Raw genomic sequence first — 18,997 nt, forward strand, 5'->3', positions numbered from 1 at the left:
TATAGTGTATATATATATAGTGTATATATATATAGTGTGTATATATATACATATATACACGATATATATACACTATATATATATATATATATATACACTATATATACACTATAAAATTATGAACTTGGATTAGCTAACACAACGTGCCATTGGAACACAGGAGTGATGGTTGCTGATAATGGGCTTCTGTACGCCTACGTAAATATTCCATAAACAATCTGCCGTTTCCAGCTACAGTAGTCATTTACAAATGTACAACATAAACAATGTCTACACTGTTCTACACATTTCTGATCAATTTGATGTTATTTTAATGGACAAAAAAAGAAGCTTTTCTTTCAAAAACAAGGACATTTCCAAGTGGCCCCAAACACTTGAACAGTGGGGTATATATATGGATATTACTGAGATTCTGACTCTGTTTAAAGTAAGTCACAAGAAAGTGAGTCATTGTAGAGGCTCATGTAGCCAACCTAGTCGGGCCTCAAAGGGAAATGGATCAGGGGTTTTATTCGGAAGTCTTTGCCACTGTGTTCCATTTGGTTTCTCTGTTTTCACCATGAAGGTTTAAACCGACTGTCCTTCAAAGACAGTTTCTAGAAAACAGATCAAATAACACTGTTTACTTTTTTTTAAATGTACAAAAATGATTTCATCTAATGACCGAACAAAACTTATTTTAGTGGTCAGTAACATAGGTTGCTGTTATATGAATAGACAGCTTTAATAATGTGTACTCCTGTTTGGACTGTTGTCTAACAAAGCGTTCATTCATTTACACAAGAGGGTAAAATGAACGCAGCTAAAACAATAACGACCAGGATTTTCATGCAATATAGCAGGGTTGGGGTTAATCCCATTACAATTCACCTAAATCACATATCCAAATCGTATCCATCCTACACACTACATACGTATTTTAAATAGGCTACTTTTACCCTAATTACAGACATGAACAAAACTATGATCATGTAATAATGTAATACAATTATAATACACCATATTCAATACAAAACATAATATATAGTTGATGTACATATGTTTAGTCATACCTCCACAGTAACATTCAGCATACTGCATACGCAGATAAATGGGGATTTGATTCTTTATGACGGCAGTTGAAACCAGTGGCGGGCTTGTCTTAGCCCACATGCAGTGGAGTCCAAAATGATTGGATCCCTCAATAAAGCTGAGCAAAAAAAGACTGTATAAAATATAACATGTCATATGACCGGTTCCAATCTAAGTGCCAATGGCATTTAGCAAACTATGATCAGGTGACATGAAAATAGAAGTGCATGGCCACAAAAATACCTCATCTCGACTGTAAAATATGGCGGTGGATCTTTGATGTTATGGGGCTACTTTGATTCCACTGGTCCTGGGGCCTTTGTTAATAAGGTCAATGGCGTCATGAACTTGACCAATTACCAGGACATTTGAGCCAAAGACCTGGTTGCCTCTGCCAGGAGGCTAAAACTTGGACGCAAGTGGATCCTCCAGCAAGATAATAACCTCAAGCACACATCAAAGTCCACAAAGAAATGGTTAACCGAGCACAAAATCAACATTTTGCCTGTGGCCAACTCAGTTTCTGGACTTGAACCCCATTGAAAACCTGTGGTTAAAATTGAAGAGGGCAGTCCATAAACACAGACCAAGGAAATATCCTGGAAAGATTCTGTTTAGAGGAGTGGTCAAAGATCCCTCCCAATGTGTTCTCCAATCTCAGAAAACATTTCAGAAAAAGGCTCAGTGTCATTATTCTTGCAAGGGGTGGGTGCTGGACTATTGAAAAATGGGGATCCATATCTTTTTGAGATTAAAATAAAATGACTTGTTAAACAAAATCTCTTTCTCTGAGCAATTGTATTAGCATAAAATAATATGATTTTCTTTCTTTACAATTGAGCATACAATACAGCTCAGTATTTGTATAATTTATTTTACGCAGTCTTTTTTGATCATCTATATCAAGGGATCCAATTACTTTCGACCTTACTGTATGTCTTAGCCCACGTACTGTGTGACTTATAGAGCTCATGAATGCCTATTGTAAGCAAACTGACTTCTCCTATTCAACCTACAATACCTTGTTGTCCTTCAACCTACCTTGCTGTCTAGGTATTCAACAATAAACACTCCTTTTTCCGTGTCGACGTCCCTTGTCCTCCAACAGTGGCAGAATGTCTCACAAACCTAGTCAGATTACAGCCAGTAACTTCCCAGTGGGCGAAAATGGATAAAACGTCATTTCAACCAGTTTGGCTCAGTGTTTTTTCCTCCATGGGTCTCATCAGAGCTCCGAGGTGCTGGTGGTGGCTCTCTTCTGGCTCATGGACCTCCTGAAGGTGAAGGTCTGCTTGGAGCTCCTCACCTCCGTGGTGATGAAGTAGTAACACAGAGCGTCTAGACAGCACGTGATGTTGGCCAGACTCATGGTCACCTGAATGTACAAGCTGATCCTTGTCTTGGCCAAGCAGTCCTCGATCAGGCGTTGATGCACCTGGGAGGACAAAGAGGATTAGATAGAGGTTATGCCTGTCAGGTCAGGTCACACGGCCAGGAAAAACTCTGGGTCTTAGCAATAACAGACCAGAGCGAAAGGGTGAAGATGCCCCCAGATAATCACAGTACCAGTCAAAAGTTTGGACACACCTACTCATTCAAGGGGTTTTCTTTATTTTTACTGTTTTCTACATTGCAGAATAATAGTGAAGACATCAAAACTGTGAAATAACTCATATGGAATCATGCAGTTACCAAAAAAGTGTTAAACAATTTTTTGTTGTTGTTGAGATTCTTCACAGTAGCCACCCTTTGCCTTGATGACAGCTTTGCATACTCTTGGCATTCTCTCAACCAGCTTCACCTGGAATGCTTTTCCAACAGTCTTGAAGGAGTTCCCACATATGCTGAGCACTTGTTGGCTGCTTTTCCTTCACTCTGTGGTCCAACTCATCCCAAACCATCTCAATTGGGTTGAGGTCAGGTGATTGTGGAGGCCAGGTCATCTGATGCAACACTCCACTCTCCTTGGTAAAATATCCCTTACACAGCCTGGAGGTGTGTTTTGGGTCATTGTCCTGTTGAAAAACAAATTATAGTCCCACTAAGTGCAAACCAGATTGCTGCAGAATGCTGTGGTAGCCATGCTGGTTAAATTTGAATTCTAAATAAATCACTGACAGTGTCACCAGCAAAGCACCCACACTCACACCTCCTCCTCCATGCTTCACGGTGGGAACCAACATGCGGAGATCATCCGTTCACCTATGTAACGGATGTGAAACGGCTAGCTTAGTTAGCGGTGCGCGCTAAATAGCGTTTCAATCGGTTACGTCACTTGCTCTGAGACCTTGAAGTAGTAGTTCCACTTGCTCTGCAAGGGCCGTGGCTTTTGTGGAGCGATGGGTAACGATGCTTCGTGGGTGACTGTTGTTGATGTGTGCAGAGAGTCCCTGGTTTGCGCCCGGGTATGGGCGAGGGGACGGTCTAAAGTTATACTGTTACATTGATGCTGTTGACCCGGATTACTGGTTGTTGCGGAAAAAGGAGGAAGGTCAAAAGGGGGTGAGTGTAACGGATGTGAAACGGCTAGCTTAGTTAGCGGTGCGCGCTAAATAGCGTTTCAATCGGTTACGTCACTTGCTCTGAGACCTTGAAGTAGTAGTTCCCCTTGCTCTGCAAGGGCCGCGGCTTTTGTGGAGCGATGGGTAACGATGCTTCGTGGGTGACTGTTGTTGATGTGTGCAGAGGGTCCCTGGTTCGCGCCCGGGCGAGGGGACGGACGTAAAGTTATTCTGTTACACCTACTCTCCGTCTCATCAGACCAAAGGACAGATTTCCACCGGTCTAATGTCCATTGCTCGTGTTTCTTGGCCCAAGCAAGTCTTTTCTTCTAATTGGGGTCCTTTATAAGTGGTTTCTTTGCAGCAATTTGACCATGAAGGCCTGATTCACACAGTCTCCTCTGAACCGTTGATGTTCAGATGTGTCTGTTACTTGAACTCTGTGAAGCATTTATTTGGGCTGCAATCTGAGGTGCAGCTAACTCTATTGAACTTATCCTCTGCAGCAGAGGTAATTTCAGGTCTTCCTTTCCTGAGGCGGTTCTCATGAGAGCCAGTTTCATCATAGCGCTTGATGGTTTTTGCGACTGCACTTGAAGAAACGTTCAAAGTTCTTGAAATGTTCCGTATTGACTGACCTTCATGTCTTAAAGTAATGATGGACTGTAATTTGTACTCAAATATAAATAGATTTTGATTTGTTTATCACTTTTTTGGATACTACATGATTCCATATGAGTTATTTCATAGTTTTGATGTCTTCACTATTATTCTACAATGAGGAAAATAGTAAAAATCAAGAAAAACCCTGGAATGAGTAGGTGGGTCCAAACTTTTGACTGGTACTGTATGTGCACAAAAGATTAAGAAAGTATTTATGGCATTTCTAGCCTTATTATTAACTCACCAGGAACTGTAGCAGGATGCCCAGGTGGCTGGGTGTGAATGGGACCAGGAAGGCGCAAAGACTACTGTAGATGATCTTCACACAGCTTCTGCTTTTAGGGCTCTCCTGGCCCGACTGCCTCAGTGTCCGGATGCTTTGGGCTGAACACACCACCAGCACCAGGGCCGGCCCCACGAACCCGAAGCTCAACAGGCAGCCGATCACCTTTGGATGCCAGCCCTCCTTTGAGAACGTGTGGAAGCAGTGGAATGACCCTGTTTCCTCCTTGCGGAACCCGTAGATGGGGGAGATGCCCCCCAGCACCACCACCCAGACCAGGATGCAGGTCCACAGAGCAGCCCGGGGGGAACGGAGCTGCTTGGCGCGGAATGGGTGGCATATGGCCACCCAGCGGTCCACAGCAATGCAGGCGATGGTATAGATGCTGCCGTACATCCCCACGAAGTAAAGGCTCTCCAGGAGGGAGCAGAGGAAGCGGTTGTGGGCCTGCCATTGGTGGTTGGTGGCGTGCATCTTGAAGGGGAGCAGGAGGAGGAGAAGGAGGTCCATGAGGGCTAGGTTGGTCATGTAGATGGTGGACTCGCTCCACTTGCGGAGGAAGATGCAGAAGACAACCAGGGCGAGGACGTTGAGGATAAGGCCAAACACGAAGATGGGCACGTAGATGACGAGCTCCAGTGATGTCATCAGGTGGTCCACCTCGTCGAAGGAGCAGTTGGTTTCCATGGCGTCGCTGAGGGGTCAAAGGGAGAAACTGGTTGGTGCTTTATTTAGTTAAGGAAGGCATACTGCAATGTATTATTGTTATGTGATTGCTTTTGAATAAAGTACCATGTATGTCAAATGTGTATGGAAAATGTATATGGAAAATGTATATGGAAAATGTAGTGGAAAAGCTGTAAAAAACAACCAAGATATGTTTCCTCCGAAGCGGTGGGGTGGTGGATGGGTTAATAAAGCATAAAGAAATGTACAAAATAAAACATCTTAATTAAAGGAAAGACTTCTAAAAGGAATGATGGTATTTTGATTGTGGATGAATTATACATAAAGGTAATAGCCGTACTATCTTACAATTGTTTAGCTTTTTTCCTCTCAATTATCTTTCCACTACCGTGATATTTAGCAAGCTTGTACCTATATGCCCCAGATACCATTTGAAAGGCAAGTGAAACACCCACACGCTCGCACACATACACACACGCGTCATTATGCAAAACCACATTCCCTTACTTGTGCGAGCACAGTATCTGTACCCTTCTCACGTACAGAAGCAGTGCCTGCCTGATTTAATGTGAGAATCCTTAACCTCTTCACTACCCGTCTGCTCGCCAAACAGCCAGAGTATTCCAAACAAAAATGCTATTTTGGTTGGCTCTCTCTTGTAAAAAGCTCTCAATGAATGTAAACAGGTAAAAGGAAGGTTTGAAAAATGTGAACCCAATTCAGACTGTTCAATTTGAATGGGTTATGCTTTAAAGGAGTAAAAGATGACTTCTGGATTTGTTTATTACATTGTTATAGATAAATTAATGAAATCAAAAATGTTGTGCCAATTCTGTTGCAATGATGAAATAGAATACAGTACAAGTGAAACCTTACCTTATAGATGCCATTCTGCTGGTGCGTCTGTCTATCAGTCTGTCTGTCTGTCTGTCTGTCCGTTCCAGACACAGTAGTTTCACAGTTCTGTTTTTCTTCCCATGACCACTTCCTATATGTGACATAGCCTCAGTTGTCTACAGTAGCTGGATAGGGGTTCTATGCAGCAGAACATTGGGTGAAGTCTGTGACATCCTTAAGACAAAGAGATAGCAGACCACAACAAACAATGTAAACAATCACTTGAGAACATAGTAGCATCCTGCTATCACATATATGAAAATATATTCATGCTGATTTTTAAAATGTGCTTATTTCTTATAGAAATGTTCAAACTAAGTCAGTCTGTCTGCGGTAGTGTAGCCACACAAGGCTCCCGAGTGGCACAGCAGTCTAAGGCAATGCATCTCAGTGCTAGAGGCGTCACTACAGACACCCTGGTTTTAATCCAGGCTGTATCACAACCGGCAGTCCCATATGGCGCCGCACAATTGGCCCAGCGCCGTCCAGGTTTGGCCGGTGTTAGGCGGTCATTGTAAATAAGAATTTGTTCTTAACGGACTTGCCTAGTTAAATAAAGGTACAAAAAATTAGGTAAGACCGCCACATTCCTTTTGAACAAAAGGTGAAAACTTTTAGCGTGAAAAATGAAGATGACTTAGAAACTGAGGTGCTTTTTACAGTGTCTCTAATATTGAATTCAAACGTATAGTTTATTGTCGTGGAAAAACTCTTGGTCACACCATACTTTAAGTGGTTTCTTATGAAGGTTATGTTGAAATGAAGTCTGAGACACTTTGATGACACAACAGACATGAAAGGGCTCATGATTGCGTGACAGCAGTCTGTTCTTATGTACAGTAATTGAGGATTTCCTGGTTTCGACTGGAGGCATAGAAACCATGTTGAATCAAGGTTGTCATCTCTCTCATGAAAGAGATTGAAGAGATAATTATCATCATTTTATATCTTATACAAAGCTATTACTCTAATCTTTACTGATAATACTGTAAACCATACTCATTCATGAAAAGATCATTGATGGTCAAAAATGAACTATTTCATCAACATTATTCTCCAATCATGTTGAATTTGTCTGGACAGCATTCTACTCTCAATCAATCAAATGTATTTATAAAGACCTTTTTTACATTAGCCGATGTCACAAAGTGCCGTACAGAAACCCAGCCTAAAACCCCAAACAGTGAGCAATGTAGATGTAGAAGCTACAGTGATATGAGCTATATAGAACATACTGCACCATATCAACTTTTTTATGACAACTTTGAGGAAGCACCCGATTCTGATCAAGATAACTTCAATGTTTTACAGGGAAATACATTTGTTTTTACTCCCCCTAGTGGAATGTTGTATTTATTATGGATCCAGCAAAATTAAGTTTATACAATTTTAAAAACAGAATAAATTCACAGATTTCACAACACACTGTGCACCCTCAGGCCCCTACTCCACCACTACCACATATCTGCAGTACTAAATCTATGCGTACGTGTGTATAGTGCGTATACTATCGTGTGTGTGTGTCAGTACCTATGTTTGTGTTGCTTCACAGTCCCCGCAGTTCCATAAGGTTTATTTTTTTATCCGTTATTTAAATTTAATTTTACTGCTTGCATCAAATACTTGATGTGGAATAGAGTTCCATGTAGTCATGGCTCTATGTAGTACTGTGCGCCTCCCATAGTCAGTTCTGGACTTGGGGACTGTGAAGAGACCTTTGGTGGCATATCTTGTGGGGTATGCATGGGTGTCCGAACTGTGTGGCAGTAATTCAAACCGACAGCTCAGTACATTCAACATGTCAATACTGCTCATAAATACAAGTAGTGACAAAGTCAATCTCTCCTGTTCCACGTCTCAACTATACCACTGATTGACTGTGAATGTTAATCCATTACTATTTCCCTTTTGAGGAGTAACTGGTGTGCCATTCTAACCTTTGACCCTTGTCAGTGTCCTGATCATATACAATTGATTATATTTCCATGTTCCTGATGACTTGGGTCTTTTCCAAACCAGAACCCAATAGAGACAGTTCTAATCTGGAACCATGATGGAAGTTTTACACATTTTATTGTGCTCCCATGACTCATTTGTTCCAGTTTCACTAAGCGTCAAACGTGCTGCTGACTAGCACATCCGGCACCTGTGAGTGAGTGACTTCCACTCGTCAGCGGCTATTTGTGTCAGTCCAACACAATAACTTCTGACAACACCCGTTTGTATTGTGATTGGATGAATGAAGCCCTCTATTCTGCCTTACAGATAAACTTGGTGCACCAATATATTACCCATATACATTTGAAATAAATGACAAGACTAATATTTGGTTGTAGGAAGTGATTTATACAATATAAAACATAGTTCAAAACAGGTGATATTACCTTAAAGAATATTTGTTTTACATAAGCATTAGTTAGTTGATTGGTAAAACGCAAGAGTAATACAGAGAAAATCTAAATATTAAACACTTCCCATCAATCCCCCCAAAGACACAAACACAACAGTCATTCTGCCATTTCATAGGCAAGGTTTGCTTTGCAGGTTAAATTATTATTATTTTTTTTACCCTGTTTATGTTTATTTATTGACGACGCCAGCATTTTCATATTAAAATATTATATCTCTGGGTCACTATCAATATGTTTGTTCCAATGGAAAACGGCAAATGTTTCTTAAATTAAAAAAAGACTACTTGCCAATAAAAGGTAGCACATTGTGAAAACATTCTCTCATGAGAAGATCATTCAAAATAACATTTGATTATACAAGTGATTCTGTGTTGTACATTTGGTAAATCATTTCATTTTTCATTCTACTGTCAATAACACTTCACTTTTAAACAAATGAGTAGGCACTCAGCAACGTAATGAACATGGTGGATTCATCTTCACAAAGACACACTCATCACACCCGTTCACACACAAAGACAGACAGGATACAGCAACACACAACAGAACCGTCAGAAAATAATTACTTCCACAAAGATCAGCAAGAACAAATCAAAGCTGGACAAAACATTTCGGCACACAGATCATTACAAGTAAAGTAAAAGGGATTTTATTAAAGCTATGACGTTACACTGGAAGAACCTGCCAGTCTCTAATGTCCTCTTAGGGGCAAATCCTAACTCCCACTTAAGCCTCCAATTGACAACGTAATAGTGGACATGGGGGCCAACAAGAACAGCATGATTATAGTAGCTAGAGTCTGAAGGTATTTCATTGTCAGTTGCTCTTCAAGGCCAAAAGGGACCTGCCACACACCATTATAGCATCCAGGGTTGTAGAGGGTTTCACTTTCACAATGTGTGTGTACAAGGGAAATGGAGTGAATGGGAGAACATTTAGAGAATGGGGAAAAAACAATAAAGATAGATGAATGGAAGTGACAAAGAAGTGAAAGAGAGAGATTGAAAGAGGAGGAAGTGGCTCTAGGAAGCAGTGAACTTCCTGAGTGTAATGACGATGAGGGCGAGGAGGACTGAAGCCCCCAGGACGACTGCGATGACGATGGCTGTGATGGCACCCGGGCCCAGAACACCTGGATACAGGGGCACACAGAGAACACACAACGAGCAAAGGTCAGAGGTTAGGCCACCAACCTGACACTCGAGTATAAAGCAGGATTGTCAAGTCAAGGTCGAATTTGATTTAAAATGCATCATCACAGTCTCGATACACTTTACAATGGTGTGGTTTATTACCAATTCAGGGGTTGTGGTGTGGATTTACAGACACAAATAACCCCTCCAGCGAGCTTTGGCCAATGGCTCTTCACATGCAAATGTTTACAGAATATACTATTTCCTAAATCCTCTGGGTATAACCCAAATTCTTTATATTAATAACATTTCAATATTATTTTACTGGTGATGGGAAATGTCTCACTTTCCTCCTCGTCCACGGCCTGTGAGTGGGTGGTGTCCTCGTATTCGAAGGTCAACACACTCTCGGTCATATCCTGGAAGGGGTCTTTGGTGGTGACTTCATACGCCCCCTCTCCGGACAGCGTGTCCTGGTTGTCCCCTTGTAAAGTGGGTGTGGGGTCTGCCGCAGTCTCTGTGAACAACAGCAGTGCAACAGTGTATGTGTGTTTCCAATTTGGGCTTGTTCAAATACTTAAAGAGAGTCTATAACTGTTTAAATGTAGCATCTTGTACATATTTGTAGTGCAAATGTGTGGAAAACAAGAGTCCATTGGAAAACAGACATTCTGACCTCAATGGGACTAACTGGTTAAACAAAAAACATGAGGCTAACTCAACAAGCTCAGTCATACTTTCAGTTTCAGCTACATTTAGTTATATAAAAAAACAACCCCGAGGGAAAAGTGTGAACTGAAAATATGACAAATGTTACATTACACGTAGTAGTTTGTCTAAGGAGTAGCTTTGCTGGTTTGGCGGCTGCTAATGTGAGGGACAGAGATGTGAATGTAAGTACTGACAGAAATACATGTTAGCCAGTCTTTGACGCTGAAGTGGAAAGAGGGCTAAGCTAGTGGTTCATTCCACGAAATAGTGCCTATTTTTTTTTGCGTCTGATATTTTAAATAGAAATTGTGCATCAATAAATTCATGATATTAAATTACGTGCCCTTCTTTATATACCAGGGAAAATTCAATACATCTGCATTTGGACAAGTCCCTCTTCAACCCTGTCACTCCGAGGAAGATTTTGACCCACTTCATCCCAAAATGTCTCCAAGTTTCACCATCATTGTAAAGCTCTAGTTATTTTGTTGGTTTGACAAAAGTCATTTCAGAAGATTGACTTCAGATGAGCTGGTTCTACCATTTCCTGGTGTTTTGTGGTTGAAAACCTAGCGGTTCAAGAATAACAACTTAACCCTGTTACCCATAGATAGTAAACATTTTTCCAGCCTGTCTATGTCATTTGGTTTGTGAAGCTTGCATTCATTTTCCACTCCCTGTTGCACACAAGCTTCCATTCCCACTGTCACAGGGGTATTAAAATAGTCAACCCTGTTACTTTATTTGGCACTTACTACAGTAATTTTATTATTTAACCTCTTGAAAAGGGAAAACACTTCTTATGAAGCTGAACATGTGTTCCATGACAGAATATTAAAATGAGGTGAAATTATTATTATTTATTTTTTTACCCAAGTGACACTTCTCAAAAGGCACAGGATTTGTGGAAGAACTAATAGCTTTTCTGTGCTGCTCTGCTAGCAGCCTAAGACACAGAAAGGAAGGCTTTGTAGAGGATCAGCACTATCTGTACACAGTTCAGGTAGCCTCCACTGTGTGCTCGCTCAACTCCTCCGCACACCTCGCTCTTCTCTCCACCCTGCATCTGCCCTCTCTCCTGCGTCTCTCACTCCTCTCACCTACATTCCACAGGTCCTAGCATTGAGGTGGTATGAGACTTTTCACACCTTCATAGTACCCATGGAATCCAGATCTCTTAAAAAAAAAGCTGTCTCTCGCGGTTCCCCAGTAGAAGGCAAGGCTCAAGAGTACTAAGATTGGATTCTGAATACGGCCAATTAAATTGACTAAAATGCAACATAATTCTCTCCAATGATCTGAGAAACACTGTGTCCTCGATGGCTTGTGTTAAAGGGGAATGGAAACACTAGGATTTAGAACGCCAGCTAACTAACTGTAAACCACCGTTCCCCTTCAAGCGCACAGCTGAGCGACCTTGCTTTTTTGAATCTATGGAACGGGGAAAATTCGATCCCAATCACCTAAGAAAAACAAACCGTCCACACACACGCATGTATGATGCACACACAAGCCCACCCATTCACTCACTGACTCAACCTACCCAAGCTCACGCTTCACATACCAACAAAACCATAAACATATTTACACCTAGGCTATTTACGACATATTTACCTTCCAGCTACGAAGACACCCACTCTAAACTTCATAACCTTACTTAACACTGCAAATCTCCCAACCAAACATTCCCACTCACCATAGCTAATACGTTTTATCTTGAAAATACACATAAACAAACATCACTTCAAAAGATGGAATGTTCTTATGTGGGAGACAATTCCAACGATAAATACAGAATAATGTCCAAGGACCTGTGTCCATTGCGGCCTTACGGTCCTTACGACTTAGAATTCCAACACCACACACGAACTGGTGATAGATAACCCTGTTGGTGATGGCCTGTGTACTCCGGTCTGTACACAGACAATCTTTTGAACTGATACATTTGGTTGCGTATTTTCAAGATGATCAGATAAAAAGAAGGTATTAGCTATGGTGCGTGGGAATGCTTGGTTAGGAGATGTTCAGAGTTCAGTGATGGCCTGTGTACTACAGCCTTTACCCAGGCGGGGTATGGGCCGGGCAAGCGGGTGGGGTAAGTATTTCTGCTGCGTGTGTTGACTCGTGTTAGCATGTGGCTTCCTGTGCAGGGGCTGACTGCAGGTACAGAGCCCTGGGCCTCTGGCCAGCCCTGCCATCAATGAGGCCTTCATGGCACAAAAGGCAACTTGTGCGTTCAGGGAGGGCGGCTGCAGTCGAGACAGGCTCCAACCGGTAACGGCCAGCCAGCCCCAAACCTACAGTAGCCCCAGCCCATAGAATGGTCGGGCACTGGACGTCAAACAAGGATGTTTATCAAATAGTCTGTGTGTGTGTGTGTGTGTGTGTGTAAAAAGGCTGTGCCGCCTTGGACAGCTTTGTTTAATGAAGACGGGGAGAAAAAAAAGCTCTGATGTTTTTTTCCGTTGGTGTTTGTTTGCCTCGTCAAGGAGGGCAGGAGAAATGTGCTTCTCCGTCATTTCCAGTAATGGCTCCCAGACTTGACCGCAGCGCTACCGTTGACCAGCTGAATCCTCTGTCTTTCATCTCCCACAGATCAACACTGAGCTGTATCTATTCTCATGACGCAGTTTCCAAAGGTGTTCTCACTACCAGTTTCAGGTAATACCAGTCTACCAAACCCTGCTACCTGGGTCTACACACAACCAATCTGTGACAAGACACTAACATGGGTATCACATCTAGTATGAGTAAGCCCATAGGCTCTCTGTCACTCACTGACAATAAGTGAACATTTAAGCAGTTAAGCTAGGGCATCCCTCCATGTCTCATTCGCCCAGAGGAACAGGTCCAAACTCCACTAACCTACACAGCTGCCTCACTGAAAACCCATGATGATGGAACGTGCCATCTCAGTCTTATGTGCCTCTTGTCCCTGTTAGCTACTGTAGTGTGACCTAGACATGTCAACGAACCACAGACAGAACCCACAGACATTAGGAAAAGGCTGATCTCAGACACTAAAAACAAAGACAGACGTTGGTGGCTTTGACCTCTCCAGTCCAGTCAGGACTTCACACGGTCCGGAGAGATGACAGAGCTTGCAAACGGGCGTATGTGAACGCCACACTGCCCGGGCACCTGGTCCTGCGGCTGTGCCCACCTCCAAAAGGGGCATTGCCTGTGCCCGTGTCGTCGCCTCACCTCACCTCTTTGACTGCCTCCCAGGTGGGGTTTACTCCACCTTCCTCCAAACACCTTCTGACAAACCACAGGGCGATAGCTACACATATCCTGTTTGTGAGGTTCAGAATTTATAGCAGACCTCTCCTCACCACCTGTAGGCTGGTAAAGGCCACAAGTTGGCCAGGAAGGTGTACTACGGCCGGGTCCCATTACTGTAAAACAGCTTCCTTTTCTTGTGTACTTTACTTCAGTGATCACTGGACTATTGGACTATAAATACATTATAGTCTAAATATTGGTGTATAAATTGTTCCTTCCTGTATTATGCTTCCTTCCTGTATTATACTTCTGCTAAAAAAAAATTATTATATTCTACTGAGCCATTTACCTTGTGTTCGTATTGTTGAGAAGGAACATGAAACTAAGCATGTAATTGGACAATGTATACCATGTGTATCCTGTACAGTTGAAGTCGGAAGTTGACATATATTTAAACTCAGTTTCACAATTCCTGACATTTAATCCTAGTGAAAATTCCCTGTCAGTTAGGCTCACCACTTTATTTTAAGAATGTGAAATGTCAGAATAATAGTAGAAAGAATGATTTATTTCAGCTTTTCTTTCTTTCATCACATTCCCAGTGGGTCAGAAGTTGACATACACTCAATTAGTATTTGGTAGCATTGGCCTTAATTGTTTAACATGGGAGAAACAATACGGATAGCCTTCCACAAAGTTCCCACAACAAGTTGGGTGAATTTTGGCCCATTCCTCCTGACATAGATGGTGTAACTAGGTCAGGTTTGTAGGCTTCCTTGCTCGCATATGCTTTTTCAGTTCTGCCCACAAATGTTCTATAGGATTGAGGTCAGAGCTTTGTGATGGCCACTCCAATACCTTGACTTTGTTGTCCTTAAGCCATTTTGCCACAACTTTGGAAGTATGCTTGGGGCCATTGTCCATTTGGAAGACCCATTTGCAACCAAGCTTTAACTTCCTGACTGATGTCTTGAGGTGTTGCTTCAATATATCCACAATTTTCTTCCTCAAGATGCCATCTATTTTGTGAAGCGCACCAGTCCCTCCTGCAGCAAAGCACCCCCACAACATGATGTTGCCACCCCTGTGCTTCACGGTTGGGATGGTGTTCTTCGGCTTGCAAGCCTCCCCGTTTCCTCCAAACATAACGATGGTCATTATGGCCAAACAGTTCTATTTTTGTTTCATCAGACCAGAGGACATTTCTCCAAAAAGTACAATCTTTGTCCCCATGTGCAGTTGCAAACTGCAGTCTGACTTAAAAAAAAAAAAAAGTGGTGGTTTTGGAGCAGTGGCTTCTTCCTTGCTGAGCGGCCTCTCAGGTTATGTCGATATAGGACTCGTTTTACTGTGAATATAGATACTTATGTACCCTTTTCCTCCAGCATCTTCACAACGTCCTTTGCTGTTGTTCTGGGATTGATTTGCAATTTTCGCACCAAAGTACGTTCATCTCTAGGAGACAGAGCACGTCTCCTTCCTGACCAGTATGGCGGCTGCATGGACCTATGGTGTTTATACTTGCGTACTATTGTTTGTACAGATGAACGTGGTACCTTCAGGCATTTGGAAATTGCTCCCAAGGATGAACCAGACTTGTGGAGGTCTACAATTGTTTTTCCTGATGTCTTTGCTAGTTTCTTTTGATTTTCCCATGATGTCAAGCAAAGAGGCACTGAGTTTGAAGGTAGGCCTTGAAATACATCCACAGGTACACCTCCATTTGTCTCAAATAATGTCAATTAGCCTATCAGAAGCATCTAAAGCCATGACATAATTTTCTGGAATTTTGCAAGCTGTTTCAAGGCAAAGTCAACTTGATGTATGTAAACTTCTGACCCACTGGAATTGTGATACAGTGAATTATAAGTGAAATAATCTGTCTGTAAACAATTATTGGAAAAATTACAAAGTAGATGTCCTAACCGACTTACCAAAACTATAGTTTGTTAACAAGACATTTGTGGAGTAGTTGAAAAACGAGTTTTAATGACTCCAACCTCAGTGTACGTAAACTTCCGACTTCAACTGTACATACGACTAATACAACTTGAAACTCGGATGAGGTCTCTGGGAGGTTAGTACAGAGGCAGTGTCCTATGGCTGCGTCCAAATCATTCTAAACAGCTTTCTGTCCTTATCTACATCCCTTCCGTGATCACTAAGAGATGAGGGCTTGGGTCTCGAAGGGGAGAACAGGAGAACTTTTGTTTGGGTCCAAATACTGTTACACTGTTTTTCTTTCCTCGTCTTCTTTTCTTCGTGACCCCTAAGAGAAGAACGACCTGGATAGGTCATGAGTCAGAGCAGTTATAAAATGAGAAAAGGAAGATTTTGGTGGAAACGGTTTAGTAAGCAGCTTGTGTTCCGGCCATGACAGGAGTCATGCGGGTGCAAAACGACATCATTCACATACATCACTCATGGGTTAACTTTGAGATTTGCTGAACAGGTGAAATACAGATTGTGGTGGTGCTGATACTGAATCTTATGCTTGTGAGACCATAGACATATCATTGGTACAGGAAATACAAAATTATCAAAAGAAAATCTTGAAATGGAAGTGCAGTTTAAAAAAAGAGAATGCACAAGGTTCCAAGTTGAAATGCTAAACTGAACATAATGATCATGTAAACGTAGATGAAAGACTGTGAGCTCGGTAACACCTCAACACTACAAAACTTCTCTTTATCAAGCCATCCAGCTCATCCTACGATGATACAGGTGTGTAACAAATCATTCTAGCGATAAACAACGCCATCCTAGCTCTACATTCTCCGGCATGACATTGATGTCAAAAGCTCAGCCTGGTCACAAAAACAGGGCGGCAGGGTAGCCTAGTGGTTAGAGAGTTGGGACTAGTAACCGAAAGGTTGCAAGATCGAATCCCCGAGCTGACAAGGTACAAATCGTTCTGCCCCTGAACGAGGCACTGTTCCTAGGCCGTCATTGAAAATAAGAATTTGTTCTTAACTGACTTGCCTAGTTAAATAAATAAAAATATTTTAAAAAACATTGTCCCGGGGCATGCCAAGCAAGTGTTGTACAGGTCACCGTTTCGAGGAAGACTTCATCAAACCAACCACCTCAACCTAAAAATCGTTTAGGAGTGTAACTATCATTCTAGCGTTAGACTCTCCGACAAGACATTGACAGCACACTGCTGTCAATGTTCCACTCACTGCTTACTGACAGTTCATTGTTTGGAGGAAAAAGTGGCATGTTTCTGGTGGATTTAACCCTTGCCCTGACCCGTAGGGCCTTAGGAAAGCAGCACTAAGGCCCTCACAATCCCTGGCTTTGTGGAATCCCCTTCTTTCCCATGCCTCGCCTTAGGCTTATCACTTAGGTGTGAGAGTAGGAGAACGAGAGCAAATTGAAGTGAGAAAGAGAGAGAAGTTAACAGAGAGGAAGAGGTAAACCGAGAGAGAACTAGAAAGAAATGGGAGGGATAAAGAGACCGAGAAATGGAGGGAGAGAAAAAGAGAAATGGAGAAAGCAAAGGGGGAGAAAGATTGAAAGAGAAACAGGGGGAAATAGAAAGAGAAAAACTAAGAGGGTGAGACTTCCTGCTGATCAACATACAGAATCAGCAGATTGGCTGGAAGACCACACGCACAGAGAAGGTTCTCGTAAAAATACAACTCTTACACTGTTAAGAGGGACATCAAATAAATTCCAAGTATTTGCTGTCATTTTTAACCATTTCATCAGTGCAAGTAATTAAAATGTCAGCGGTGAGCTTTACTTTGATAAGCCCCTCTCACATTTAACAATTCTCTCTATAAAAAAATGACAAAACCTTATAAAGAAGCACATAGAAAAGGTTGACGACACCTTGCAGAGCGAAACCACATCCAGATTGAGCCAATATTGCGTTTCAAAGGTTCTAAACATGAATTATTATATGAAAGCAAGTGAGTCACCGTGTTTGTCAAAGACTAGCTTTCAGTCTCTAAATGTCCCTTTTCTCAAACAACTGCATCATTTGAAGTGCAAGGCCTCTCGCAACAGGGCCTCTAGGTCAATAGTGAGGGAAAATGACACGTACACACACTCACCTTGAGCACAGCTAAATATGACCATACTTACCCAATGCCCACTCAAATGAGAAACATTCAGAAAAAACCCTAGAATATTCTGATTCTTTGTCCACTGAAATAAAGTAGAACGTCGATTTGAATAAAATGTTAATGTCCCTGAAATTGCACATAATATTGTTGATGTGCTTGTGGGAGCAAAAGAAAAAGCAGGGGGTATATTTTTGCCTTTCAACTTTCCAACAAATTACCTTCAACAACCCCTGCATTTCTGGTGGCAAAGCAAATCTTGAGTCTGTTTTTCACAAGCACACCCACTTATTTCTAATCCACATCTCTACAGATGACTAAACAACCAAACCAGTGTTCTACCCTTGTCCTCTTGCGGTGAGGTCTAAAGGCAATGTCTAAACACACTCATAATATTGTAATAAATACATTTACTGTAGCGGGAACTGTTTTTTGATGCATTCAGACTTGGGATATTCGAAACTTAAAGAACAAATAGACGTATGTATCATATATTACCCTCCTTCCCATGACTAATACAAGGAAAACCAGGAGAGACACTGTCCGGCAGGGAGCTTACCTGAGTGGAGGGTGGCTACCCAGAGACCGAGGAGGGCCATGAGGACAAGTCTGGAAACGCTGCTGCATTTGGCCATGTTTCCTGTCTCTGTGAGGAGGATGACTGGACTGGGAGTCTCCAGAGCTCCTGAAGCATGGGCTAGTGAGGGCTGGAGCGAAGGGAAAAGGGGAAGAGAGGTGAAAGAGGGGGAGGAGGGACTGTGTATGAAGACAGAAGTGTCTGGACAGTGCAGACTTTGTCAACACCTCTGATGAGGGTACACCCACTTCATACTCATCAGAAAAACAAGGAAATACACCCTAGATGCTGATTAAAGGTTAGTTCAACCGTTTCCACCTGAACAGTTAGGGTTAGGACTGGGGCAGGGTACGTGGATCCTAGATCTACCACCGGGAAACTTATACTTGGAGAAGAAGACTCACCATCCCAACACCTTCCCAGGCCTCTCAATCCATCGTCCCATGCTTTCCAGTTGGTCGATCATCGATACAGACTCAGGTATTTTTTCACAAAAGTTCATATTGGGGGTAGTATTATCTGTGGTACTGGTAAGAGGTTATGGGGGGTCAGGTTGCCAGTTGGAGATAGCTATAGGTTGTGAGAAGATATGAGCTTTGCTTCACCAGAGGCGGGTTAGAGTAGTATTGGAACTCAGTGACTGGGATGAGACAAATACACAACGTTGAATCTTACACAGGATAACAAATTCCCTAAAAGTGTCAATGTTTTAAAAAATCTGTCTAGTGCATCAGCATCAGAGGGGGGTGGGAGTACAAACATTGTGCA

The 18,997-nt window shown here is 42.2% G+C and overlaps 2 protein-coding genes across 2 annotated transcripts; both read right to left on the reverse strand.

Annotated features, from left to right (window-relative positions):
* Positions 1 to 287: 287 nt before the first annotated feature.
* On the reverse strand, positions 288 to 6,152 carry LOC115113927 (G-protein coupled receptor 55-like). The gene is made up of 3 exons (XM_029641865.2): positions 6,082 to 6,152; positions 4,480 to 5,212; positions 288 to 2,506 (listed from the first exon to the last, which is right to left on the reverse strand). The coding sequence occupies exons 1-3, from the start codon at positions 6,093 to 6,095 to the stop codon at positions 2,297 to 2,299; spliced, it is 957 nt and encodes a 318-aa protein (XP_029497725.2). The 5' UTR covers positions 6,096 to 6,152; the 3' UTR covers positions 288 to 2,296.
* Positions 6,153 to 8,427: 2,275 nt separating this feature from the next.
* On the reverse strand, positions 8,428 to 18,971 carry LOC115114336 (protein SNORC-like). The gene is made up of 4 exons (XM_029642485.2): positions 18,634 to 18,971; positions 18,212 to 18,359; positions 9,993 to 10,163; positions 8,428 to 9,645 (listed from the first exon to the last, which is right to left on the reverse strand). The coding sequence occupies exons 1-4, from the start codon at positions 18,634 to 18,636 to the stop codon at positions 9,536 to 9,538; spliced, it is 432 nt and encodes a 143-aa protein (XP_029498345.1). The 5' UTR covers positions 18,637 to 18,971; the 3' UTR covers positions 8,428 to 9,535.
* Positions 18,972 to 18,997: the final 26 nt, after the last annotated feature.

The sequence above is a fragment of the Oncorhynchus nerka genome, linkage group LG9b (genome assembly GCF_034236695.1).
Source record: "Oncorhynchus nerka isolate Pitt River linkage group LG9b, Oner_Uvic_2.0, whole genome shotgun sequence".
NCBI lineage: Eukaryota > Metazoa > Chordata > Actinopteri > Salmoniformes > Salmonidae > Oncorhynchus > Oncorhynchus nerka.